The sequence below is a fragment of the Podarcis muralis genome, chromosome Z, assembly GCF_964188315.1.
Source record: "Podarcis muralis chromosome Z, rPodMur119.hap1.1, whole genome shotgun sequence".
Taxonomy (NCBI): domain Eukaryota; kingdom Metazoa; phylum Chordata; class Lepidosauria; order Squamata; family Lacertidae; genus Podarcis; species Podarcis muralis.
The window spans coordinates 31797798-31825461 of record NC_135673.1 but is presented as its reverse complement, the minus strand read 5'-3'; the positions used below and the strand labels follow the sequence as shown (position 1 = coordinate 31825461).

General features: G+C 45.2%; 3 protein-coding genes across 3 annotated transcripts; 2 read left to right on the top strand and 1 right to left on the bottom strand.

Annotated features, from left to right (window-relative positions):
• Positions 1-656: 656 nt before the first annotated feature.
• BRCC3 (BRCA1/BRCA2-containing complex subunit 3) lies at positions 657-12443 on the bottom strand. The gene is made up of 8 exons (XM_028714475.2): positions 12104-12443; positions 9418-9537; positions 9026-9113; positions 7270-7358; positions 5614-5669; positions 4614-4745; positions 2590-2633; positions 657-1377 (listed from the first exon to the last, which is right to left on the bottom strand). The coding sequence occupies exons 1-8, from the start codon at positions 12206-12208 to the stop codon at positions 1202-1204; spliced, it is 810 nt and encodes a 269-aa protein (XP_028570308.1). The 5' UTR covers positions 12209-12443; the 3' UTR covers positions 657-1201.
• A 1377-nt stretch (positions 12444-13820) lies between these two features.
• Positions 13821-17508, top strand: MTCP1 (mature T cell proliferation 1). The gene is made up of 5 exons (XM_028714476.2): positions 13821-13954; positions 16632-16813; positions 16935-17105; positions 17216-17268; positions 17370-17508. The coding sequence occupies exons 2-4, from the start codon at positions 16697-16699 to the stop codon at positions 17261-17263; spliced, it is 336 nt and encodes a 111-aa protein (XP_028570309.1). The 5' UTR covers positions 13821-13954; positions 16632-16696; the 3' UTR covers positions 17264-17268; positions 17370-17508.
• On the top strand, positions 13884-27572 carry CMC4 (C-X9-C motif containing 4). Its single transcript, XM_028714477.2, has 3 exons — positions 13884-13954; positions 18706-18773; positions 21592-27572. Exons 2-3 carry the CDS (start codon positions 18716-18718, stop codon positions 21759-21761), a joined length of 228 nt encoding a protein of 75 aa, XP_028570310.1. The 5' UTR covers positions 13884-13954; positions 18706-18715; the 3' UTR covers positions 21762-27572.
• Positions 27573-27664: the final 92 nt, after the last annotated feature.

Sequence of the window (27664 nt, the reverse complement as noted above, 5' to 3'; positions counted from 1 at the left end):
GCATCTCAAATGGAACCAAACCCCACCTAAGGGAGCTGCCAAACTCCAAAAACAAACAAACAAACAAACAAAAAACAGCGGAGGTATGGCAGTACCTAGCATAAAGAATTATTGTTACGCAACAAAATTGGCTATGCTGAAATAATTGTTTAAGGAAGATCCAGTACTGGAGGTAGAAGAATTAATAATAAAAAAAAAGCTTGCAAGGGCAGTGACATCACCAAGGCGAGACGGTGTTTCGATCTGCTCCTCCTTCTTTCCCCATAAGCAAAAATAGGTTTGCCTTGCTTGCAGCAAAACGAAGTCTTGCTCAAACTTCTAATAGCCCCAAGCAGGCTATGAGCTGCAGGACCAGAAAATCATGCCCTCTAGACAACTGGTTTTTACCTCTGTCTCAGATCATCAGAGAATCACAAGCCCATTTCCAAAATGGTCACCAGGGCTCAATACAGTGAAGGGGGAAAAACAGCTCAGAGAGACCAGAGGCTCCATTTAACACAGCAGGTAACGTTGCCCTAATTAAAAAAACACTGTCTGAATCTAGGGTAAAGAACTGAAACTGTTGAGAGAATATATTTTAAAACTCACCCACGTTTCCCCAACAGTTAATGAAGAAATGGAACTCAGCACGAAGAACAGAACTATGATTCTTTAGCTAACTTTTATGTGGTTTAGTACAACTTTATTAATTTCACAAACAATGAAGCATATAGTAGGACAGTACATACAGTATACAATACAGTCTGGTGCACATAGGTTATCCCTCCTCCTTCACTCCTTGTTACTTCTCTATTTAATTATGATATATGTAACCAATGACAAAAATAATGGATACTGAAACAGAATTTTGAATCGTTACTGGTATAAACTATTATTTGCCTGTGTTCACTGTGGGGAAATAACAATAATTTTATTATTTATATGCCGCCCTGGGTGGCTTCCAACCTCAAACGTTAAAAACCTCCCTGTACAGGGCTGCCTTCAGATGTCTGAATGTAGAGCATATGTATATGGAGTGCATGTTTGTGTGTCCACAGTAAACAACAAATGTTTCTGCTGAACAAATGTTTTATGTGGTGAGCTTAACCGCTTGACTGAAGCTTCTGTGCTGCATCACGCACAGAATGTACCCAACAAGATGGGAGGGCTGGAGAAGAAGCAAGGTAGGATGAAGCCAAACTTGGGAACATTTGGCTGTTTCTTAGGCCATGAGGTTCTGTTCTTCTCCCTCCAAGGCAGCGAGTTCCTCCAGAAGTTTCTCTTTCTCCTGCTGCAGTTCCTGCACCCTCTCTTTGTTTTTCTTCAAGCGATCCTCCAGCCACTGCATAAGAGGACCACTGATGACAGACATCTGGCTGCAGAGCTTCTTAGTGAACACTGGCGAGGAAAGAAGTAATGCAGTAAATAGTGAGATACAACCATCTCCCTCTGCAGAGTGTCAGTGTACCAGTAATGATGATGATGATGATGATGATGATGATGATGATAATGATAATGATAATAATAATAGGGTGGCGCTGTGGGTAAAAGCCTCAGCGCCTAGGGCTTGCCGATCAAAAGGTCGGCGGTTCGAATCCCCGCGGCGGGGTGCGCTCCCGCTGCTCGGCCCCAGCGCCTGCCAACCTAGCAGTTCGAAAGCACCCCCGGGTGCAAGTAGATAAATAGGCACCGCTTACCAGCGGGAAGGTAAACGGCGTTCCGTGTGCTGCGCTGGCTCGCCAGATGCAGCTTTGTCACACTGGCCACGTGACCCGGAAGTGTCTCCGGACAGCGCTGGCCCCCGGCCTCTTGAGTGAGATGGGCGCACAACCCCAGAGTCTGTCAAGACTGGCCCGTACGGGCAGGGGTACCTTTACCTTTACCTTTATTATTTATACCCCGCCCATCTGGCTGGGTTTCCCCAGCCACTCTGGGCAGCTTCCAACCAAATATTAAAAACAATACAGCATCAAACATTAAAAACTTCCCTAAACAGGGCAGCCTTCAGTTGTCTTTTAAAAGTAAAATAGTTGAATAATAAAAATTATTATTTCCTTGGCACTCAATTCACTCCAAGGCCGACTTAAGAGCCTGATCCTATACGGTATTATAAATTATATAAGCCCTTCAAAATTTAACAGCTTAAAGATACCTAACTGTGAAGGCAAGACAGGCATCAATAGCTCACAGAGCAATGATAAACCCATCAAAAGAAAGAAGCAAGACCACTGACAAGTTTGCATTAAGGTACTCAGGCTAGCATGCTGGCAAAACAAAAGGCTTGCCTCCCTGTCCTCTATGGCAAACAAGATATCATACCTGCTATCTTGAGTAAGTAGTTACACCAAATCTTGGCGTATCAACAATACAGACCAAATCCGAGGCATAGAAGGGTGTTAATGATACTGGGATAATAAGGATAATGCACTCCCTCAGCAAACTGCTCACATCTAAACAGAGGAGGCTTCCCTACACTTTTCAAACTGTTGGTGTGGAGCAACTATCGTTTAATGCCAAGCCTCTGACAATCCAGGTCCAAAGTCTGATGACTGCAAATGTTTCAAGTACCAAAATGTGTGACATCGGTACTTTTGATCTGGAAATCCTTACCTGCACCATTATGGATCTTGGTTATGGGATCCAGATGGGTAAGGCTAAATGGAGGAAGAGAGCACACTGGTGTCAAGTCAGCACTCCCACAAAACACAAAAGTCACAGTATGTTTTCTATCAGGCTTCACAAAACAACATCCTCCAAAAAAAAATAAAGACTACAATCCAGGTAGTTCTTCCTTCCTGGTCACTTCATGTCAATGTCCACTTCCTGGACCACAGTAGGTTACTTGGCTACTGGCAAGGGTCACCACATGGTCCACATGGGATTCTGAAATGCACCCTGCTGGATCAGACCCTCTTGTCCCAGTGGCTTGATTCCCACAGTAGTCAAGCAGATGCTTCTGCAAAACCAACATTTTCATTATTTACTTAATTCAAACCCTCTTTCTTCTAGCCCAGCAGACTGCCAGGCAAGGGCCAAATTACTTCTGCAAATGATGATGATAATGATGATGATTAATTGAATTTATATACCACCCTATACCCAGAGGTCCCAGAGCAGTTCACAGAACAAAATCAAAATATAAAACCACAAAATATATAATCAAAATAAGAACAGCAACCCAATAACCCCCCCCCTTCCAAAAAAACCCACATTTTAAAAGGGAATAGGATGTCAATCAAATCAACCAAAAGCCTTGCTAAAAAGGAACATTTTTGCCTGGCGCCTAAAGATGTATAATGAAGGTGCCAGGTGAACTTCCCTAGGGAGAGCATTCCACAGACAGGGAGCCACCGCAGAGAAGGCCTGTTCTTGTGTTGCCACCCTCCGGACTTCTCAAGGAGGAGGCACACAAAGAAGGGCCTCAGAAAATCATCTCAGGGTCCAGGTAGAGAAGGCATCCCCAAACTCAGCCCTCCAGCTGTTTTGGGACTACAATTCCCATCATCCTTGACCACTGGTCCTGTTAGCTAGGGATGAAGAGAGTTGTAGTCCCAAAACAGCTGAAGGGCCAAGTTTGGGGATGCCTGAGGTAGAGGCAGTCCTTAAGGTATTGTGGTGCTGAGCCATTTAAGGCTTTATAGGTCAAAACCAGCACTTTGAATTGGACCCAGAAGCTAATTGGTAGCCAGTGCAGTCGGACCAGGATCGGTGTAATGCGCTCAAACCATCTTGCTCCGGTGAACAACCTGGCTGCTGAATTCTGCACTAACTGAAGTTTTAGAACCGTCTTCAGAGGCAGCCCTACATATAACACATTGCAGTAATCTAACCTTGAGGATACCAGAGCATAGACAACAGTAGTTAGGCTATCCCTGTCCAGATAGGGACGTAGCTGTTCCACCACCTGAAGCTGAAGCTGATGGAAGGCACTCTTGGTCACTGAGGCCACCTGAGCCACAAGCAACAGCAAAAGATCTAGGAGTACCCCCAAGCTACGAACCTGCTCCTTGAGAGGAAGTATAACCCCATCAAGAGCAGACAATCTCCCACACTGAAGGTTCGATGGGGCTGAAAAGCATTCCCCAAGCAACACCATCTGGGAATGACCATCCAAGTAGGAGTGGAACCACCGTAAAGCGGTGTCACCCACCCCTAGTATGGAGAGTCACTCCAGAAGTATACCATGCTTGATGGTATCGAAAGCCGCAGAGAGGTCTTGCCCCCTTTCTCCCACCATCTGTGTCAGCTTTTGGACGCCTTTGGGTCCCCCCTCAATGAAATTAGGCCAAGAGCTGCATAGAACCCTTAGGCTGTAAGCTGCCTACCTCTGCCATACAGTGGTACCTCTGTTTACAAACGCTTCTGGTTAGGTTCCGCTAACCTGGAAGTAACTGCTCCTGGTTGCGAACTCTGCCCCAGGATGCGAATGGAAATTGCACACCGGAGGCGCGCGCACAGTGGGAGGCCCCATTAGCGAAAGCACACCTCAGGATAAGAATGGTTTCAGCTTAAGAACGGACCTCCGGAACGAATTAAGTTCGTAACCAGAGGTACCACTGTGCTTGATGGCAAAGGAGAGCAAGTGATAAGGGTATCCAACTAAAGCAAAGAAGGGAGCCTGGCTCTCATTTTACCTGTGGATTTTCCTGTAAGCATCTTGCTCCTCTTGACACAAGATCCTGGGGAGTTCCATCATTGACTCAAGACACGCTTTCCCCATGGTGGTGTGAGGAATTATATGCACAGGAATTTCAATCCTTTCATACCTACAAGGGGAAGAATATTTGTGTTACTGTTCCATTTTTGGAGACTTGACAGCATAATTCTAAGCGTGCTTAGTTGGAAGTCATTTTTATTTATTAATTTTAAGTATTTGTTGGCTGTCTTTTAGGACCAAACCCTCCCAAGGTAGCTCCCACCACACATATTCACAACATAAAATCAATACAAGTTTAAAACCATAAAACAGTATTAAAATGCAACAGAAAAAGAATAAGAACTTATACAACATTCAGCCCAGTAAGAGAAGTAAACGCTAGAAGAGCACAACATACACAGCACATACACACTGTGTTAAGTGGGGCTTACTCTAGAGAAGTGTGCACACTATATCGTCCATAGATGCCAGGTGAAAAACAGGAACTATAAAGATACAAGCAGCTGGGCACAACAACGGAATGTCTAGGCACACTTTTTTATAACAAGAATACAAAGATGAAAGTGAACGAACTGTAGCTAAAATATTATGTTCATTTTTCACATGGTCTAATCCTTCTTCTGCCCACCCCCCTACTATTCTTAAGCGGGTCTCTTCTCCAGTTTTCAGAGAGTAGCTGGAAGTGGGAAGCAGAAAAAGCTCCTCTCCTTCCACTCCGCAGTTTTAATCTGAAATATTAGACACAGTACTATGCCCAGAGCTCAGAAACTGCTCTTGCTAATGAGATCCCGTCGCAAAATGCGCCCAGAACAATGGGAATTTTGAACCCAGAATTGCCTAGAGATGAAGAATTGAGAATTAAAACATAGCAGCACTGCTATACATAAAAAGTAACCACTGAAGCTGAAGTTCAAAGAAAAGTGAGAAAGGCTGAGGCATTGAGGTTGCCAAACCCTCCTACTTAACAGAGTACTTACTCGGAGCTCTTTTGGGCTTGAATGGACTGGAAACAGGTGAACAGAATCCGGCCAGTCTGGAATAATCAGCAGATTTATGTGAGGAAAGAAAGAAAGAAAGAAAGAAAGAAAGAAAGAAAGAAGGAAAGAGATTATTATACAACCGGATGTTTGATTATCCAAACCCTGAAAGAGCCACACATCTCTATGTAGTGACACTCTATTCAGGTGTCCTACTACTTGGGAAGCTGGGAGGGAAGAAGGAAATAAACACACTGGATGGGATTCAACTAAGATATTCCATGCAGCGGAACTTTCCCCTCTCCCCCACCATGCCCCTGTGCTCCTTAAATCTTTTCTGGATGATTGGGAGAAACCCCATAACTGGTTTAGCACAATGAGTCAGGTGTGGGGAAGGGAAGTCTTGTTGCTTGAGTGGACATAGTTGTACAGGCATACATCCCATTTCACACTGAGTTTCATTTCACCCACTGCACTCCAGCCAGAGATTAAAGCTCACATTCCATTAAATGATAAACATTCCAATGGCACCTTGAAGACGGATTGCTGCAGAAGGAGCCTGTTTAGGTGATATACTGCCAAATGTGAAGTTCATTGTCCCAATGAATATACCTGGGTTTTGTTTTTGTTTAATAGTAGTTGTGGGTGCACAATTAGAATTACTGTTGCTTTTGAGCAGGGTGGTTAAACCCTCCACGACCCACACATGCAGTTGCAACAAAAACCATGCCCCCTTCCTTGAAGTTGCTGTTTACTATGGGAGATAAGTGACTATTGATGTCAATACCAGTATTGGGGGGGATGTGTTCTTTTATTTCCTTCTCAGGTCATTCTTGGACAACTTTGTGCATGTCATCTTTGCATTTGTGGTCCCCTATTGTAACACCCACTGCTAAATTCCGCCAACAATTATTGTTCTCTAAACCACAGCACTAGCGATCCACCTAATCCAGATTAAGTGCCTCAGAAACGGAACTTCAGTCTATGCTTAGGTATTCCAAAGAAGACAGTCTGCCTTTCCCCAATGCACCCTCTTAGTATCTTCCCACATTTTATGCCTGTCCATTTTTAATGTGGTTCAGCAACATCTGCAGACCCAAATATGGGGAAAGCCAGGGAGCCTGGATTTGAGAGTGTGCACTCTAAGACACAAAGGACCAAGTAGTTAAGAAAAGTGCTGGGACCCAAATTACCTTCTCCAAGCTCATGCACTTGTTTCACTGAATTTATGTGTGTGTAATCACCGAAAACAAAGTGACAAACCATAACATCAACAAATGAAAGTGAGAGACCTAGTCTACACCTCAACTCTAATTTAATTTTGTGTGTCTCAGGACTACAACCACTCAGCTCACAAACAATGATGAAATTGAAACCACAGAAGCAATAGGTATCATGTATGAGTTCACTGCTTCAAGTATCTCCAGTCCAGGGATCTTCAACCTTTTCAGACCCAAGACCCACTTTTAACCCAAGCATGAAATTTGGGGACCTATTTCTTAAACTTTAATCATATATTTGCATGGTGGTAATGCTCCTGTTGTGACCTACCTTGGATTAGGCCACAACCCACTTGTGAAAGAATAGTGCATTCTTTTTAGAAAGGAACAGAGAGCAATAATGGCTACGACACAGGAATGGGTGTCATTTATTTACCTTTGTGTTTTTGTCATCATTGAAACAGGAAAAGATAAGCCCCACAAAGTCTTGGTCCATCATCTGATACATCGCTTGTGTGCAGAGGTCTGCAGGCATATAATTGGCAAAACAAATTACAAATTCTACATTTCCTGGCTTAACAGAAGCCACTGGATCATCAGTGTGAAAGATCAAGCCAGACAAGGAAAGATCACAGATGTCCTTTTTTTCCAGGCGCAGCAGAGAGCATTGGAGAAGAGATTTGTATGACATTTGAAAACGAAAGTTACCATACAATAATGTAAGCCAGGGGTAGGCAACCTAAGACCCATGGGACACAAGCACCCCACGGGGGGCGTTTAACTGGCCCACGAGCCACCTCCAAACCAAGCTGGCCCACTCGGCGAGTCCCCACGCGCTGTGCTAAACTGGCACAGTGCAGCGCGGGGACTCACTTCCGTGGTGCTGGAAATTGCGTCTGCACAGACACCGGAAATTGCATCTGCGCAGACACAGATGCCAGAAATCGCAGGTGGGCGCACTCACGCACATGCACAATCCAGCCCTCGGAGGGATCTCTGCTGAAGTGAACTGGCCCAACCAAGGTAAACCTTGCCCACCCCTGATGTAAGCCTCTAAAAGCAAGATTACAGTCAAATCTAAGACAGCCCTGGGAGTCCCTTATTTAATCATCTCCTGCTGCATCTTTGGGCTCTATTTATATATTTCGATCTTGGGGCTCTTCCTCTCCCTGTTTTTTTGGGGGGGAGGGATGGCTTTCTCCCCTTTTGCTTAAACTGCACTTTCCCCCTTTTCTCTCCGACCCTCTTCTGTGAATAAAAACCATTTCTTCTCTTGTCTCAGTCTACCAATCCTCTTAGGGGCTCTCGCTTCGTTATCACTTGGCACACAACAGCAAGCATTAGGTGGCCTTGAGGAGTAAGAGCAGGGAACTTCAAAGGGGAAATGAAACAGTAACTCAAACATAAGAGTCTCCAAGGTGGACAGTAGTAAGTGAGGAATAGAAGGTCACACCTAGCTATTATGGTTTGTAGGCCAAGCTAAAAATGCAACTTTGCTAAAACCTACCTGTTGCCATAGTACTGTGTGTGCAGATAGGAGCATGGTTTTATTAACCAATGAAACTGTACACATGTGCCGATCACGCTTCAAGTAGCCAATGGATATTCATAACATCTTGTGTTTCAAGTAAAACTTTGTAGGGAAACCATATAAATATGAGCCTGATGCCTTAGATGGTGAGATTTTTATATATATATTTTTCGGTGGGGACACACACACCAGTTTTTTCTGCATTTCCTTCTTCCCAAGTCAGGTAAGAAAAGGGCTGTGGTGTGTGCTTTGCAAACAGAAGGTCTCAGGTTCAATCTCCAGCATTAATATGTTGGTCTGGGGAGTCACTGCCAGTCAGTGTGGACAAATATTGAGCTAAGTGATCGGTGTTCTGACTTGGCCTGAGCCGGCTTCCTATGTTTCTATAATGGAGCAAAAGAAGTGCACTCATCCCCAAAAGTCTATTGTAATCAGCAAAGATTCTTTGCCAGGAGCATTCAGCTCATACAGGTCCTGCCTGGTAGGAAAATGAAGGCTCCCCCTGTCACAAGATCTTATCCTTACATTAAATATTCTCTCTCTCTCTCTCATATACATACGTACAAAATCTTTCAGGTATCTCACCCCCTTAAAAAGTAGCCCACCCCAAGTCAGCATATATTGGATGATGGACACGTCTTACCCAGAAGAAAACTCTTACCTACGTGTGATGGCCAAACTGTTATGTGGGGATGAGAATGATACCAGCCAACAACTCTTGTAGGCTGTCCTGTTAACTTAGCCAATCTGTGTGTTAGTTAAGGTTTCTCCAAAAACTAAAAATAGCTCCCTACTGCAAACCTAGTCATGCATTTAAAAATACACATGTTCTTACATTTGCCAATCTCAAACATGCGCACACACTATTATTATGAAATGCTCTTTCAGAACAGCAAAGGAAAGAAGCAGAGAACTATGGGCAGGACATTTCCCTTCTAGGCCATCACTTGCAAAGTGATTTAAGCCACTTTCCCAAAATCTCATGCCCTTTGAGGACTACCTGCCTTGAAAATACTCAAGTGTTATTACCCCATAATTTCTGTCAAAGGATATCTCTGCTTCTGTTGAAGCAGCTGAGAGCTGCTCTGGGGAAATCTCCACACGATCTTTTCTCTTATCTGACCGGTGCAGAATGATCACGGAGTGAATATGAACTATTCGGCTAGCACCAACCTGTGGGATAAATGAAGAAAAGCATATGAAGCACAACATTTCACATGCTTACTTGGGCATGCATCCCACTGTATTAAATGGAGCTCACTCCAGGTAAATGTGCATGCAATGGCAGCAGCAACACAATAAGATTGTGATTCCAGAATATGCTTACTCTCATTGAAAAACCCTTCTTCATTCTTACATCTCGCACACATGCAAGATCATTTAAGCAGAGATTTATTTCTGAAAACTTGCTTTCAAAACTGAGCAGAGCTGCCTTTACATCCCTCCAAATACCCTTTGCAAAGAACCTGACTGTCCAAAGCCATCCAAGAAAGTGATTTCCTTCCCTGGTACAGATCAAGCCAAGCTAAGCTCTTCCGAGGAGACCTTGCTCCATGATCAGAAGATTTTTAAAATCTGTGTTGGTGACAACACAGAAGCAGGTTTTGTTGGTAATTGCACCCACCACTGGAATGCCCTCCCTTGAGCAATTTTGAGAGACAATAATAAGCTTTAAACACTTCTGAACACCTATGTTTGCTCAAGCTTTCCAAATTCTTTGTTTTGTTCACTACTCAGCTTTATTTGTTAACACTGTTACATTTTTATCTAGTTTTTAGGAAATTTTATTTAATGTTGCTGTATTTCTATTGTTTTTATGAAAGCTTCTTAGAGGTTTTTATTATATTAAGCAGACAAAAGCTTTAATGAAGAAAATATATTGAAGACAGGAGCCCAGACTCACGTAGTTTAAAGTTTAACAGAGAGATACTTTGGCCACTGTATGACTAGACACTATGTGTTTCCATCTGACTCGAGATGCCAGGCTGCATCTGACTCGAGATGCCAGGCTGCAGTTACTCAGAGCACACACGCAGAGATGCTACTTTTTATCAATTCACATGCTCTCTGAGAGCCCTGGCATAAAAGAGCAACACTGCTGCATGTCCCTGTTGAAACTTGCTGCATGAGACATGCAATTGCAATCTAGGAGAGCAACCATAACAACGAATGCAGCCAGTGGTCAATCCTGGAGCCCCTTCCCCCAACAATGGAGCAGAAGAAAGAAAAGACTTTAAGGATGCAACTCTTTGCAGAGGTACTTGAGGAAAATGTTCAGTGTTGCCCAGTACTACCTAATTATCGGTACAAACAAATAGTAAGTGGGTCAAGCTATGAAAATATTTCTAAAGTCATACTGTCATTTCCTCCTAGTGCTGCATTATTTAGTTGGTCAGACTCAATAGCTTACATCATTCCTGATGATCGGCCATGCTGGGTGAGATGATGGGAATTGGGAGAACAATACTTGTTAGGCCCCAGGTTCCCCACCCCGGGTTAAAATATTCTGAATGACTAAAAGTTATACAAAGTAATCAAGAGGCTTTTTAAAAGCACCGCTTTTAGAAATGTACAGTACTTGAAAAACCTGCAGAGAGCAAGCCTCAGTTCAAGAGAGAAATCCCTTTCCTGCGGGTGAGAGAAATGGGGAAAGAGTGCACCTTTTCTAACATGAAACTTGCTTCAGAACATGCACATGTCATCTTAAAATAAAGATGCTTTTATTCTTTAGAACTCTGGGCCATATTTAATCCTGATTCATGAGGCAACATATTTATAAAATAATTTTTTAACACAAATTCTATTAAAACTGGCAGGTGGCATGATCCATCTTAAAAGGCAATTCATCCTTCTCCCACACAGAGGATGTGTGCTTTTTAAAATTATGCCCGCTATAACATACAGAAATATAATCTGAAAACAAAAAAGGCATGCTTTCCTCATAAATATGGTTACAACCCATTGTTTCTCTCTTCACATGTCAGTCTTTCTTGCTCCAACAGTCTTTTGGGAACAGACTGCTTTTTAGGAAAGGTCCGTTGCTGTGCTGCTTTTATTGTAATTATTTATTTCAAAAAAACCATACACTGCTTGATTATGAAAAACAAAAAACACCTCAAAGTGGCTTACAAAAAGAAAAAACAATAAAATTGGGTGTGTGGGTGTGGGTGTGTCCCACAACCATACTTTAAAACATACATAATTATAATACTAACACAGATTAAAATTACCTCAGCTTTCTAAGAATCTGGGTAGGTGTGTCTAAGTAACAATGCTTTATGAGGTGTGGAAAAGAGTACAGCAATGGTGCCTGCTTAATCTCAATAAGCAAGGAGTTCCAAAGTGCAGGAGCTGCCACAGTACAGGGTTGTGATTTTACAAATGTGGAAGGGGTGTTTCATAGCACCTGCAGGAGTGTTATCTGTATGTTTTAATGTAGATAAATTGATCTTAATTCTATTGCTTCATTATTATTATTTTTAAAGACTCCCCTATGTTTTCAGCACTTCTAATTTTTTTCTGCGAGCTGCCCTGATAGAGATAAATATTGTGATCAATCTACACTGTGGAAGTCAGTGGGGGAGTCGGCCCACTGACAGGTGAGGGTTACGGCTGCGGCCTGTAACGGATCCGCCCAGAAGGTAAGCGCCCTGCACCCAGCGGGACTTCCAAGCCACCCCCGGCTGCCCCGGTCCCTCCCCCGCAGTATTCCCCGGCAGCAGCAGACCCCGCTCCTCACCTCGCCAATGCAGAGGCCCATGACCTCCTCTTGCTCAGTGCTCAGCGCGTGGACCATGCAGACGAGGAAGGCGTCGGCCTCCAGGTGCGCCGCCTGCAACGCCATCGCCGGCTGCTTCGCTCTTCTTCGCCGCTCCTTGTCTCCCCTCTTAAAGGGGAGGCCGGGGATCACTCAGCCGGTAGCAGCACATGAGATTATTTTTGTTTCTCACGGCTGTGGGTCCAAGCCCAACGTTAAGCGTTGCAGTGGGGTCGGACTAGATGGCCCTCAGGGTCCCTTCCAACCTTACGAGTCTAGGGCGAAAGCGGTCCTGCGGTCCTGAGCATCCCTTCCGCCTAGGCCTCTTCTGAGAGGGAGATGGTGTTTCCTGGACAACGCCGACTTCCTGTCCGTCCGCAGAAGTGTCCGGCTAGCCCCGCGCAAGGAGCGTTCTTTGGTTCCGCTGGCGTCGCTGGCCCAGGTCGGTTCCGCCCGAAGGGGGGCGTCGGCATCGGGCAGAGCTGCGCGCCTGCGGGGCTGAGGGGCTGAAGCGGGAGGGAGAGGGAGACCCGCCGAGTGCAGGGCGGAGAAGCTCCACTTTGGCGGCCAGGTAGCGCCCGGCTACTCCTCGAGCGGGACGAGGCATGCCTCGCCAGGGAGGCGGTGTGGGGTGCTAGATCTTTCTGCGTGCAAATCAGGACAGTTTCCTCACCGCTAGAGTGAGGGAACTGTTGCCATGGAGACTCCCCCGGGATAGTGGGGGGTGGGTGGAATAGAGGAGGAGGAGGGGGAGAAACTTTGGGTGAGCTGGGATTAAGGAAGTGGCCAAGCTCCCTTTGCTGGCAGAAATTCAACAGGCGTAGCTCCTCCGCTGCACTAGGTAAAGCTGGACCTGTAGAGCTTCTGCCTGTCTCGTACTGATGATGCTCAGAGCTTCTTTCAATGGGGGAGGGGGGAGAAGAAGGTGATGAACGTAGGAAGGAGCTGACTGGCAACCTAGAGGGTGTAGATGAATATGTTCTCTTTTCAGCTGCTACTCCTGCTAGATCAACCAGGCTACTTTCCTGTGGTGTGGGGGGGGGGGGGCAAGCGAAATCTCAAGAGGTGTAGCTTCTAGGATAGTGCTGCAGCGACGAGCCAAGATTTGCCTGTTGGATTTCTGTCTGCTAAGGTGTAAGAGCTCTGCCGGTGGAAATCCAAGTGGGATATTCCAAACGGGCCCTTTCCCCAGAAGACCTCACTCTTGACATTGCATTGGGAATATGTCATTGATTTCTGTTGTTACTTACGCATCTGGTCTGAGTCCAGGAAGCTTAACTTCAACAAAGATACGCAAGTCCTTCTTCCTGGTCTTATACTGCTTAGAAAGAGGCTTTTCTAGGTGGAGTTCTTTGGGCCAGAAACTGCCTACTGTCTCTGTTACATTGATACTCCTCAAAATCAGGAGCAGGGAGGGGAAGAAGTTTCTTAATTTTGCACATTTAAGTTGACCATGATTTTAGCAACTTGTAGGAAGGAGTAGTGAAAGGCAAGGCTTTCGTTCTTCATGTTGTACCTTTCATTAAGCAGTTGTTTTGATATGATTTGCAATAATCAACTGCTTTGTGGAAACTACAGTCTCCTTTGATTGCTGATTTTCTGTGTAGTTCAGGTTTATTACCACCCTTCTGCCATCACCAATTGCATTCCTGTTTGTCTTGTAAAAGGTAGTTTCATCTGTGTCTATTTTGCAGTAGCTGTACAAGGCCACACCTCTTTGCATTCTGGTAACCTGATAAGCAGTTGGCTGGAGGGTGATGAAGGAGAAATTCTGTTGTGAAAAGCTCAGCTTTGGAACAGAGGCTTAAAAGACAAGGCATCATCACAGATCAGGTAGTCACTTCCTGACCCAGAGAGGTTGCTGTTGTTTTATCTTCTAGTCAGTAATGTCTCCTGCTGATCTTTTATTTACTTTTATTTTGTTTCCTCTGACAAGCAGGATTAAAATGCTGGGGAAATTAGTGGCTGTTTCCAGTTCTGGGGGTGGCTGCCTGTCTTTGTAACAGATATTATGATTGCTTGTAGGAGTGAAAGAGCACCGTGAGGATCACAATAGGGCTTGCGTACTCTGGTGGCACAGTTACAACATTGGTCACCCTCTCACAACACCTTTGCTGTGCACAAACAGACTTTTAAGCCGCATTCTCTTCATATGAAAATTGTTCACTTTTAGGGGCTGATGATATTAATAGAACTTGCGGGGGAATGCTGCAACAAGGCACGCTGAGCCCTCGGATTCTATCTACATGGAAAGAAAACTTATTTGGAAGACCCCCCCAGGTGTAGGGGGAGGGGAAAACCCACCAGTCTTGGCCATGGTCTCCTCTCTGAGTCAAAGTGGAACATAGTCCCATGACGAAATAAGAGTACTTTGTTCTGCTAGGAAAGTTTGCTGCAGAAACGAAAGCTTGGGCACTTATATCACTAAAGAAAACTGTGGGCTTTTGAGTAAGTGGGTCCCAGCTGGCTCTGATAGTATCTTGATCCCATGTCAACTTTTTGGAGGGGCGGGCTACTGCCAATACAGTTTGCGTGCAACAAGGGTGTGCGCTGACTCTTAGTCTGTGTGTGCTTTGAGCCCCCTACAGTACATAGTATGCTTAGCAGTTTGATTCCAAGGATACCTGTGGAGTGCTGGAGGAATTATACTGGCTGTGTCATTTTGGGGGTGGGGGGAAGCCTCCTGCCTCGATCCTCTTCATGCATCTTTTGCAATGATGTGGCTGTGGATACAAATTTCTCAAGGGCTGGTGCCAAAGTAGTTAAGCACATCACCACAACCTCCGTTTATACTCCCAGAATGTTAGCATGTGAACCTGACTTTGTTCTCCTTTCAGCTTAGAGCAGACGTAGCCAGCATGGGGTCCCCCAGATGCTAATTGGACTACTGCTTCCATCATCCCTGACCACTGGCCATGCTGGCTGGAGCTGACAGGAAGTTGGAGTCCAACAATGTATAAAAACATCCTGCTGGATCTGGCTGATGACTAGTAGCCGTGGATAGCTTTATCCCTCCATGAATTTGTCTAATCCTCTTTTAAAGTCACCCATGTTGGTGGCCATCATTGCATCTGGAGAGCAACGCTATGTTGGTTACCCCTGGCTTAAGACATAATTGTAGTTAGGGGCTTAATTCGCTGGAAAGGAAGTGCTCCTGCTGTGAGAAAAACTACGTGCTTTTGTCTTCTTAATCTGCTGTCTTTCCTTTCACACCGTCTCTTGCCGCACTTCCCACACTATTGAGGAGTGATTCCGCACACACATATTGTGAGTTGTGATAAGCACCTGTGCATTCTCCAGCCTTCACAGTGTCCATCATGACCAAAATGTGAAACTAACCAAATTCTATCTTCTGGGTGCTATTCTAATTTTTCTTCCTCTCCCACTCTATCAGTGTCACCCTTTTTATACAAAGCTTTGCCCCAGTACAAGGGTTTTAACTTGTCTTACCATGGGTTCTGTGGTGAGTTGCCAAGTAGAATAGACTTTCCCTGCTGAAATAATGTTCATCTTCCTATGCCAGTGACCACTGCTTGACAACTCAATTGAAATAGGGAAAGGGGAACTTCTAGTACTCAGGGTTGGTGGGACTCAGCCAATTTGCTCCTCACAATTTCCATAGTTTTGCACTTCTAGCTTCTCCAGTATTTGCAGTATTTTGAGCAAGAGCAAAGGAGAGAACTGGCAGCGGTTGTACTTCCTCTTAACTTCCAGGTTTTGTGGAGGAAACTGACCAAGTTTGGATTTTGTGGGGGGAGGTCACCCCCCTTTCCTAGAAGATGCTACAGATTGGAATGGAGAATTGAGTGAAAGAAGAAAACAGAGGAACCAAAATGGGGGAAAAGACTGGAAAGCAAATGGATAGATACAGATTTGTATCAGTGGGCTAAGTCATCTGCAAACCACATTCCGTCCACAGGCCACTAGTTGCTGAAAGCTGTGCAGCATGCATCCTCAGTACTCTATGGCCAACTTGGATGACAGCAGGTCCCATTAAACAGCTCCAATTTCATGATTCTGTAGCACATTTCATCCAGAAAGATTGCTGTGAGTCTTTCAAGCGGGCTGTATTTTTCCTAAAGAATTTCCTGAGGCCCCAGGGTCATGCAGCACCTGGTTTGCATGCAAAAGGTCCCAGGTCCTTGGAATTTCCAGATAGGATTCGGAAAATCCTGTAACCATGGGGAGCCACTGGCATTTTGTGTTGCCTGGGTCTGATGACTATCATAGTCCAAAACATCTTGGGGGGGGGGGCTCCATTTTGGCAAAGGTGGGTGCATTCAGGATTTGATCCAGATAGACCAATGGTCTGACTTCAGATAGACCAACAAGACAGCTTCCTATTTTACTGTGGCAGCTGTACATTTCCAGCGTTCCCCACCCTTCTATTAAAAGAATAATAACAATAATAGATGCTTCTCACAGTTCAGGAAAGTTGCATTCCACCTGGCTGCCATGCCCAGTGCTAGTTCTTTTCAAGGCTAACAATTCATCCCATGTCTTTGTTCAGAGACAAAGGGGACCATGTGTAGAATGGGAGCCAAGGGAGGGCATTCCTAGGAAGAGAAACGGGGCATGGCAGAAGGAGAGGAAGGTGGTGATCCCCGGGCCCCACCAGTCCGCCTCTGGGTGCGGCGCATAGGCGTCTACTGTGATGAGAACCAGAAAACATGGCTGGTGGCATCAGAGGAGGTAAGCAGGAATACTCGCAGCACCCTTTTGCTTTCGTGTTTTGGTTTTAGCCTTTTAGCAACACCTCATGTTCTCTCCCCCACCACTCTCCGTTGTTGTTTTTGGTTGCTTCTCCACCCAGGAGGCAGATACAGTGAAAGCCCGGATCAGGAGAGTCCGGGTCCCCCTGGGCCAGGCGGTGTGCCCCAGCCATCTCCCTGCATCCCAGCTGCCCCACATGTGGCAGCTTTCAGAGGGACAGCAGTACCGGGACAGTAACTCTCGCATCTGGAACATCGAACACCATTTAATGGTAAGGTTCCAGGCAGGAAAAAAAGATACAAGCTGCTTAGCTGTGACTCCAGCACTGATGACCCAGTATCTTACTGGGATGCAACGAATGTTTTATTTTGTCTCTTGTAGATCATGGGAGTGGAAGAGCTGCTGCTGAAACTCCTCCCAAGTGATTAAATCTGGTGAGCTCTGCTGTTTTCCCACTCTCAGTCTCCCCCTTCCTCCTTTCTCTTTACTTTTTGCACTCATGGCGGTTCTTTTAATGCTGGTTTTTGTCTTTCAGGAGCTGTGTGACTCTAGGATGGTCTCCCTGTTTTGTTTTTTATGTGGTAACTCACAGCACTAAAAAGCCGCTGCCTCTGTGGTGGAGCATGGCAGGCAGCTCTCTTGGCAGTGCTGCCGCCCAAGAGATTAGGACAGGCAGTGAAGAAGAGTGCCGCGGCCAGTTGAAATAACAGGGGGAGTTCTAGGTAGGCAGGATGGAACACCCCCTCCCCCCGCTGCCCTCCACTGGAAATATAGTCAGGGCACTGATTTCTGGGCATTGCTGGGGTCCGCAACAAGGCACGGCGATTGCCATTGTGTTCTCTCCGTGTTTAGTTTCCTGGAAGCGGCTGGGAAGCCACTACAGGGGACAAGATGCTGAACCAATTGCTGGGGTGCAAAAGCAAAAGAGGGCTATTGTCCTCATGTCCTGCTTGTGAGCTTCCCGGAAGACATATGATTGACCGCGGTCATTGTGGGGCTTGGTAGGCCTTTGGCAGGGCTCTTACTGTGGGGTGGGATAAACATTGTTCTGACCCAGCAGGGTGGCCTGTGCATTCTTGCTGAGTTAAATTGGTCTGAAAAGCCGCCTCGCTGTTCAGCAGTTCAGAATGTTGCAAATGTGGTTTGTTGCTCTACTAATCCAGGAGGGAGGGAGCCTGTGGCATCTTCAGCTTCCATCAGCTCCAGCCAGCATGGCCAGTGGTCAGGGATGATGGAAGTTGTAGCGCAGCAACATCTGTGGAGGGCCACAGGTTCCCCACCTTTGTACTAATCTGCTTCAGCGTTGCCAGAAGTTACATCACCCCCTTCATCCTATGCAAGACATTGACTCAGAGGGGAGAACCCTGTCTCAACAAGCATCGTCAGTGCTTACTTGGTGATCTCTCCCCCTGCCCCCCGGTGGTTCTTCAGGGGGCCTTCTAGGCCATACTGCTGCTCATGGAGGGACCTTGGAAATAGTCTAGTCCAACCTATTCTCAGTGCAGAATCCACAATGAAAAGGATGCATCTATAGTCCTAAGTGTCACCCTAGAAATGGCAGGGGTGGGTAGGGAGGAACCTGGATCTTACTAGACCAATGAAGCAATCATAGGTGTTTCTTGTCTCATCTTTGACAGAATTTTGGGTGACATGGGAGGGCACGAGACATTGTATTCCACACTGGTTTGCTTGATTGGGCAGAGACACTTTTTCAGAGGGCTCTGGGACTGTAGCCTTAGATGTGCTTGAAAGGGATTAGTCCTTGCTGTGCAAGAAAAGCAGGCCTTGCCAGTGAGCAGGATTATTAGGAGATGCCTTGCTAGCTCACTCCCTTAGTTCTTAATTACAGTTGTATTTTCCTCTTCTTTTAGTTCCACAGACATGGCACAGAAAGACCCCTGCCAGAAATATGCCTGTGAAATCCAGAAATGCTTGCAAGGTATGTTGCGTTGTTTTGGGTTTGTTTCATTTAAAAAGAAAAAAAGAAAAACTATTAAAAATTATTATACTTGGGATAGGGAACTTGTGACCTTCCAGATGTTGCTGAACTCCCAACTCCAATAATCTCTGACCATTGGGCCATGCTGCCGGGTCACAGCATCCAGCAGGTTGCAAGTTCCCCATCCCTGCCTTTTCTGGGTCTTCAAGCCGTTCAGTAAGATTATAGTTTGAAATTGCAAAAATTAATCGGCAGTAAGAAAATAAAATGGAACAAAACCAATAGAAGTTAGGTAAAGGTAAAGGGACCCCTGACCGTTGGGTCCAGTCATGACCGACTCTGGGGTTGCAGCGCTCATCTCGCTTTATTGGCCAAGGGAGCCGGCGTACAGCTTCCGGGTCATGTGGCCAGCATGACTAAGCCGCTTCTGGCGAACCAGAGCAGCGCACGGAAATGCTGTTTACCTTCCCTATATATCTACTTGCACTTTGATGTGCTATAGTGACTGTTAAAAACTCAAGTGAATGAGACGAGCCCAACATAGTACTCATGGGGCACTACCAGAGAGAATGTTCTCTCTCTGATTGCTACATCTGAAGGTAGCAGCATCTGGAGGGGACCTGGAACATTCATTATTGCTGTAAACTCTGGCTGGCAGCAGTTCTCCAGGGTCTCTGACAGGCAGAGGCATTTTTGCTGACTGGCAATGCCAGGGATTGAACCTGAGATCTTTTGTATGTGCTGTACAGTCCCACAGTCCCTCCGAGTCATCTTCCAAGCCAACTGCTAAAGGCGAAGTGTTTTTGAAACAGAAAGAATGAACATCCCTCTTATGTTTTTGTTCTGAAATATGCTGGTTTTGAAGTAAGTGACCAGCGGTCTCTGAAATAAATGATACTTTCAAGTTTAAGGTTAGTCTCTGTTCACAAAGACCTGGACCCATCCAGTCACTCTGAGCTTGTGGAGAAAGAAAATGTCTTTTTTTATTCCAACACTCTTCCCATTGGGAACCTTTTGTAACAACCTTAGTGCTCTGTAGGTGGACAATTGTAGGAGAAGGTTCTGAAGTCCTCAGCTGTGTTTGCATTGGACAGTGATGCTCTGTGAGCATTGAGAGGGCAAAGCTCTCCTATTGCTTTGCTCTTATCTTATCAAAAGACAATTTGTAGGACTGTTATAATGAATTTTAACCTTTCACTTGAATTGGGATACAGTCCTACCAGTTGTGTCTTAGTAAGCAAAAGGAAGACTAACCTGGAAAAGATGTTACAGGCTGCAGGGGTTTCCCATCTTACCATGTAACGAAGCATGTATTAACCTGTCCCCCTGCTCTTTTGGTTGTTACTGGTTTACATGAATACCCAACCTAAAAAAGAATTTTGGGGCTCTCAAAAGCTTGTTTTTTTCTGGGTGCTGACACTTCACTTGGTCCTCATAAAAAGTGTTGCGTTTGGATTCTTTCCAATTACTTAGGTGACAGATCAACCAGAAATATTGTATTGGAAATTGACCAAGGGCCATTCCAAAATGTCCTTTCTGGCTTGATACTGCCTTACTGTATCAGAGTGCTTCTTGTGAGGAGAGGAGAATGGCATCCTTCTGTCTCGAGAGACAGTGGAATGCGCCTCTGTGGGTTAAGTCAAACCGCTGCATTAGCAGCACTGGGGTACAATCCTGGGCAGTGTGTATGGAGGTCCTGGGCTGCCCCGAGAGCAGGACCCTGCTCTTGGCCTCACTTATGTGGTCGAAAGGAAAGCAGAGTAATATGTTTGGCACCATCCTGGCTGCAGGAGTTGCTGGAATGAGTGACACAAGGCACTATCCAGCCATCTTAGGGACTCCTGAAGATATATCACAAAGCAGCAAAGGTTTAGGATCAGAGGTTTCCTTCTCCTAGGTGGGCTGCCTCCTCAAGGTTGATGAGCCCCATCTGCCCCTCACTTTCCTCTACAGCATGAGCAGAAACCACTTTCTTGACCACGGGACCCACTACTGGTCTCATCCACTCAATCCACTGGAGCCTGTCTCTGCATGCAGGGGAAAGTCCTTAACTCACTGAGGGCTTGAAACCCATTAGCTACCCTCGCCTGGTTTAGCCAGCCAATAGAACCGGTCCCAGGCTGAGGCTGCTGTCGCATGCTGACAGCTTCTAGGAGCCACAGGTGAGAGCTGGGTGCAGGGTGGGGACCAAAGGTGGACAAATTACTCCCATCAGAGGTACTAAAGGTAAAGGTCGCAAACGACTCTGGGGTTGCGGTACTCATCTCGCTCCATAGGCTGAGGGGGCCAGCGTTTGTCCCCAGACAGCTTCTGGGTCATGTGGCCAGCATGACTAAGCCGCTTCTGGCGAACCAGAGCAGTGCACGGAAACACCGTTTACCTTCCTGCTGGAGCGGTACCCATTTATCTACTTGCACTTTGACGTGCTTTTGAACTGCTAGGTGGGCAGGAGCTGGGACTGAGCAACAGGAGCTCACCCCGTTGCGGGGACTCGAACCGCCAACCTTCTGATTGGCAAGCCCTAGGCTCAGTGGTTTAGACCACAGCGCCACCCGCGTCCCTATCAGAGGTACTAGTCCTCCCCTAATCCTTTCATTATTCGACACGAAGGTGCTTTAGGTGGGAAATTGAATAGCAGAGACCTCACTTTTATACATAAATGTGAAATGTGAGGAATGTCTTCAGTAGCAGGTGGAGGGAGTAGCCCAAGGTGACCATATACTCTCAAAATGTGGCTTTCTGTGCGGGAACCCTCATATGCCTGTTTTGCAGTTTGCTCACTATTTGCTCTGCTTCCTGTCCCCTGCATCCCTCACAGCCAACAACTACCTGGAATCAAAATGTGAAGCCGTCCTCCAGGAGATGAGAAGATGTTGTGCCCGCTTTCCCAAGGGCAGATCCATCTCCTGCTCAGGGTTTGAGTTGCAGGAAAAAGAGAAAGAGAAGCAGGTATCCTCTTCCCACGGATTTCAAGCCCCCAAACCCTGAGGATGTACTAACCTCTGGGGGGAGTGGAAGACATTCCTGCAAACTACGTTGCTGCGCAATACCTCATCTGCACCGCTTGCGTTGACACGAGGTGCAAGGCAGCTCCTCTTTCGGACATTCTCAGAAGCCAGAAAACAATGGCCCGTCTGTTAAGGGTAGAGCTGCTAGTTGTTCTACTATCAAAACGTGTCAGTACTGTAGCCTTATTGTGGATTAGATTGGAGTAGAATTAACTTGATGTGTAAATGTTCAACGTCATCTACTTTTATTATCAGGAGTAGCAATATTTCACTGCAAAGTGAAGTCCAAGCAGCCTTTATGCTGGAATCTTAAGTTTTAAAAAAAATCTTGTTAGACACAGAATAACATCCTTAAGATGCAGAAACTGTACTCCTGTGAAGTCAGCACTTCCCAGTCTTTCAGAAGTTGTCCTTGTCGTGCTCCTGCATTTTGCTGTGCAGTTGTATGAAGTGTTGGCAACTAAAGCTCCAGAGAACTCGGGCTTACCCTCTTTTTGGCTGGACAATAGTTAGGTTACCTGCGTGCCTCTGTTTCCTTATCTGCAAAACAGGACATACCACTTCTTCTTTTGGACTGTAGATATAGTAGCACTCAAATCCAATTGCACAATGCTTAATTATGTGAATGCTGTTGTGGAAGCAGCTGATTTCAGGGATAGCTATAGAGTGGTGTGTTCTCCCCCTCCGCCTTTGCAAAGCAATAGTCACTTTCTGGAAAACCAGAGTGGTGGAAGAGGTATTTTTGAAATCCCCCACTCTGCAACTTGTGTGAGCAAAGCCTCATTTCAATTGGAATGTGGTTGTAGCACCTCTTTCCCCCCAGTTGAGACCCTCCTGAACACATCTCAGAGGATTTTGACCATCCTGTTACTATTCTGTGTTCAATCTAGTACCTCTCAGTGTTGAAGTAACTTCAAGACCACTGCAATGTTCTGTGTGCATCATAAGCAGGCATAACCAAAACCAGTGGAACAATCTGTGTTGGAAATATTTAACTTTAATGCTGCAAAAATAAAATAAAATAAACTATCTGAACATACTTTCAGAACTGTAAGAATGGTTTTTAAGACGTATGGCCTACAACATCTCTCGTTTGTCTTGCCTTTTCTAGGCTGCAATCCTATACAGTGGTACCTCGGGTTACAAACGCTTCAGGTTACAAACTCCACTAACCTGGAAGTAATACCTCAGGTTGCAAACCATGCCCCAGGATGGGAAGGGAAATTGCGCGTTGGCGGCAGCGGGAGGCGCCGTTAGCAAAAGTGCACCTTGGGTTAAGAACTGTTTCGGGTTAAGAACATACATCCGGAACGAATTAAGCTCATAACCTGAGGTACCACTGTATACAAGTGCTTTCCAAGCTTCCCACCCAGATAACTTGGAAATTGTTGAGCGTCTTGGTGGACTTAATGACTGTTCTGCTGGTTGTAGCAATTTTAATGTACTCTGTTAAATTATTTTAAACTTTATTGCTTCTCTTACATACATTTTGAATCCCATAAATTCAAATTGCCGTAAAATGTAAGAAATAAAGGAAGCAATTAAAGAAATCAATATAAATATTTAACGTAATGCATATGCTGTTTCCCATCTTCAGTACAAATCAATAAACACACCTCAGACCGCCTGAATGAGGCTTGTAGACCAGTTTGGGAGCCCCTGCTAAATACACTTAACTGGTGAGTAGTAGGCAGATGCTGCAAGGTAACTGTGGTAACAATAGCCCTTCATGATCCTTGCTCACTACAAAACGAGTAGGTATGATGTCAAACTTACATTTTAACTAACTCAGTCTGTAGTGAGAAATTCTGTAGTGAGCAAGGATCAGAGGATTATTGTTGCCACAGTAGTCAACAGCCCAATCTCTGAATAAGGAAATGCCTTGGTTCAGATTTCACCTGTACCACACATGCAGCCACTACAGTAGTGATTACATGTTTATTTCACAAAGAAGTTATAGAGGGTAAATACTGAAGATTGCTTGTAGAGGGGCTATAGTTCACTGGTGAGATCTGCTTTTCATGCACAAGGTCCCAGATTAAATCCATGGCATTTCATTAAAGGAAGCAAATGACAGCTGCCTGAACCTTGGAAAGACATTCTGTGCACGATAGACCATAATTCTGACTTGAGATAAAGTAGTTTTTCACAGGTACTGTTCAGTTCAGGGAGATGGTTAATGTTAACCCAGAAACATACAGCACAATTCTAAGCCTGTCTGTTCAGAAGCAAGCCTCATTGAATTCAAATGACTTACTCCCAGGCAAGGATTTGTATAAGGATGTTATTGCTTTAGTTAAAAGTGGGAGGCGGCAGAGTCTGCAAGCCACTTGTACAAAGTCACTAGGTTTTCCGGTCACCTTAACTTGTTCTGAAGCCAAATTGGTGGGTGCGGGTGTCACAACTGGGGATAAGAGGAAATGATCTCTTCTGGATCAGAACCTGGTAAAAGAAGAGGATGTAAGAACAAATGGGCAGTTCTCTCACTGGAGGGATGTAGAAAGTGGAGTCGCCCTGAGGATCTGTACTGGGATCTGCTTTTAAACTTGTTCAAAAACTATATAGTGGGGCAGCCAGTTTTGAAGACATCAAATTGTCATTAAAGCAAAAGGACTGCAAAGAACACCAAACTAGCCTTAAAAACTGGGCCAATGGGCATCAAAATGACATGTAATTCAATGCAAGCAGGTGTTAAGTGATGCATAGGGTGAAGGGATCCTAATTTCACATATAGGCTAACAGAATCTGAACTGGCAGTAACTGACCAAGAACAGGACCTTGGCATCATTGTGGATAGCTCAGTTAAGTTGTAGACACAGTGTGCAGAATAAGGACATCCCATAGGCATGTAGCTGTCCTCCAAGCATAACCGTGTGTGTGTGTGTGTGTGTGTGTGTGTTGTTTTTTTGCAGGTAACTCCAGCATGCAATCCCTGAACTGCATGAGGGAATGCAGCCATTTGGCCCAAACAATTATTGACCCCTGCCTTAAAGTCATATCTCCCTTCAGCATTCACTTCAGTACAGTAGGTACTAGGAAAAAACAAACATCAAATAACAAAATACAGCAAAACCAGTTTATTTTAAACTCTCACCTCAAACATTTAAATATCATATAAAAACATTTTAAAACTTTGAGCGGTTTTCTAGACTCAAGTGTGGGCAGCTACTGGAGTTTTTGTGGGTGGCTGCTTTGGGTTTGTTTTTTAACAAAAAACACACACAAAACAAAACCACCCCACCTTCATTGATGGTCTCTCTCTCTCTCATCAACATAGCTCTTCCTTAATTTATGCCCTTGTTTCCAAATTGGAGGCCAGCTCAATTCTTTTAGCACCCTCTGGTGGCCACTTAACAGATTGGCTCTTTCAATCATCGCTCGAGAGGCAATGAAATCCTGATAAAGTCAAAAAATAAATGAGATTGGAAAAAAGCAGCACCCAAATATACTGTTTATTCCTCAGATCTGTGGCGTCCAGATGTTGTTGAAATCTAACTCCCATCATTCGTCACCATTCACTGATGGATGGAATTGATGGGAGCTGGGGTCATAGAATCACAGAGTTGTACGGGGCCCCAAGGCTCATCTAGTCTAACCCCCTGCAGTGCAATATCAACTAAAGCATCTATGACTGATGGCCATCAAAACTCTGCTTAAAGACCTCCAATGAAAGAGAGCCCCCCACCTTCTGAGGGAGTCCATTTCATTGTTGAACACCTCTTGCCATAAGAAAGCTCCAGATATTTAGTCGTCATCTACTTTCTTGTATCTTGAAACCATTGTTTCAGACCTAGCCTCCATAGCAGAAGAAAACAAGCCCTTTAGGTATTTGAAGACAGCTATCAAAACTTCTCTCAGTCTCTTTTTCCAGGCAAAATATACCCAACTCTCAACTGTTCCTGATAAGGCTTGGTTTCAAGACCCTTGATCATCTTGGCTGCCCTGTTCTACATGTTCCAGCTTAGAATCATAGAATCATAGAGTTGGAATAGACCACAAGGGCCACTGAGTCCAACCCCCTGCCAAGCAGGAAACAATATCCTTGTCAATATCCTTGTCAGAGTTCTTAGACAGAGTTATTGAGTGGGTGGTCACAGACCAGATCCATTTTCTTGGAGGAAACTGATTTTCTAGATCCATTTCAATCAGTGTTTAGGCCCACCTTTAGCACAGAAACTGCTTTACTCGCCCTGTATGATGACTTTTGTTAGGAGAGAGACAGGGGAAATATGTCTTTGTGAATTTTCCTTGACTTCTCAGTGGCTTTTTATAGCATCAGGCATGGTATCCTTCTGGAGTGGCTGTCTGAGTTAAGGATGGGCAGCACTGCTTTGAAGTGGTTCTGGTCCTACTTGGATGGACGTTTTCAGACTGTGATGCTTGGGGTGTGCTGTTCAGCCCCATGGAACCTTCAGTATGTGTTCCACAGAGTTTGATTTCATCCTCCATGTTGTTTAACATCTACATGAATCTGCTGAGTGGGGTCATAAGGAGTTTTGGAGTACACTGTCAGCAATATGCTACTCACACAAAACTCTACTTCTCCTTTACATCTGCAAATGTGGCAGTGGATATGCTGGATCATTGTCTTGCCTCGGTAATGGACTGGATGAGAGCCAACAAAATGAAGCTAAATCCAGATAAGACTGAGGCACTGTTAGTGGGTGGTTCACTAGACCAGGATGGGAGGTTTCCTGCCCTCTGAAGGAGCAGGAACGTAGCTGTGGAGGGTACTCCTGGACCCACTGCTGCTGCTTGAGGCTCAAGTGGCCTTGGTGGCATAGAGTGCCTTCTATCAGCTTCGGCTGGTGGCCCATCTGTGACCCTATCTGGACAGGGATAACCTAGTTTCTGTTGTCTATGCTCTGGTAACCCCTAGGTTAGATTACTGTAACACATTATGCACAGAGCTGCCTCTGAAGACAATTTGGAAACTTCAGCTGCTGCCAAATTCAGCAGCCAGGTTGCTCACCTGAGCAAGACGGTTCAAGGATATATAACACTAATCCTGGCCTGACTGCACTGGCTACCAATTAGTTTCCAGGCCCAATTCAAAGTCCTGGGTTTGACCTATAAAGCCTTAAACGGCTCAGGACCGCAATACCTCAAGGATCACCTCTCCCTGTATGAACTGACCCAGACTCTGAAAGCGTCATCTGAGGCCCTTCTTCATGTGGCCCCTTCTCAAGAGGTCTGGAGGGTGGCAACGCGAGAAGGGGCCTTTTCTGCACTGGCTCCCCATCTGTGGAATGCTCTCCCAGGGAGGCTTCCCTGGCATCTTCGTTACATATCTTTAGGTGCTAGGTGAAAGCACCTTTGGCTGATTAAACAAATTTATGGCCTTTTAAATGTGTTTGGGGGACAAGGGATTATTGGTTTTTTTGTTAATATGTTATATATATTGTGTTTCCATTTTTTATTTTTATGCCGCAAACCACCCTGTAATCTCTGGATGAAGGATGGTATATACATTTAATAAATAAATAAATAATAAATTTGCAGGGCAGCCTTTTGCAAGAATGAACTAACAAGAGTAGTATTTTTAAAAGCCAGGGCTGGGGAAGCCATTCAGAAGTTGCCAGACTCCAACTTCTATCAGTCACCCAGCATAGTTGATGGCATGATGAGAGTTGCAGTGCAGCTCCATCTGGAGAGCCATGGGTTCCTATCCCTGCTCTGAACCATTAAAGCTTCTGCTATAATAAATCTGTTCATTTATAAACGTAGCTCAGGATATCATTTTAATTTTTACATGTATATTGTAACAGACAGGTAGGGACTGCAGGAGGGGGGGAAAACCACGTACAGTGGTGCCTCGCAAGACGAAATTAATTCGTTCCGCAAGTCTCTTCGTCTTGCGGTTTTTTCGTCTTGCGATGCACG